Consider the following 610-nt stretch of genomic DNA (forward strand, 5'->3'; position numbering starts at 1 on the left):
TTTCTTTATTGATAAAGCTCCAATTACATATATGCTCCTCAAATGAAATAAGAATGAGTGGTATCAGTCATCAGTTATTTTCAACTATAAGTTACTCTTTTTTCCATAAATAAAATTGGTTCATATTAGTATTAGACACTCAGTGTGTACTACAAACATTCATATATCACTAACATTTCATCTTCAACTGCCCAATATGTAACAGGAGCTGTTGGCATCATGGCCTTATGAGATCTGCACGATCATAAATGAGAGCCTCAGTCGCCTCACGTGGACATATGTCAGTATACAATACTCACCATTTGACGGTAGTCATTCATGGCCCCACCATGAGCATGGGCAGGGTGGCCATGAGTACCCCAGCCGCTGTACCCAGCAGTGGCACCAATGGTCTGCCCACTAAAGGCATAGGGGTTGTAATTCGACCAGTTCGGCCAGAAATTCTTAAAAAATTCTTCTTGATACATTGCGCCAGCTGAGCACGTAAGAGCACTGTTACTATTGGCCTAATGTTACAGTTTTTGGTCCTCCAGTAGGTGTCCACTCCCCGAAGGCCCTTGACAGGAGAGCACTTGACACGCCCCGGCCGTGTTTACGAGCCGCGTCCGGT

At 44.3% G+C, this 610-nt stretch overlaps 1 protein-coding gene across 1 annotated transcript in view; it reads right to left on the minus strand.

The window, feature by feature from the left end:
- LOC119591470 (endonuclease III-like protein 1) overlaps nucleotides 1-610 on the minus strand; it is a gene marked incomplete in the record, with an annotated part of 7,988 nt that overhangs the window by 7,005 nt on the left and 373 nt on the right. Inside the window, 1 exon segment of the mRNA XM_037940210.1 lies at nucleotides 300-610. Within this exon segment, the coding sequence (XP_037796138.1) occupies nucleotides 300-467 (168 nt within the window).

This window comes from Penaeus monodon, chromosome 28, assembly GCF_015228065.2.
Source record: "Penaeus monodon isolate SGIC_2016 chromosome 28, NSTDA_Pmon_1, whole genome shotgun sequence".
Lineage (NCBI taxonomy): Eukaryota > Metazoa > Arthropoda > Malacostraca > Decapoda > Penaeidae > Penaeus > Penaeus monodon.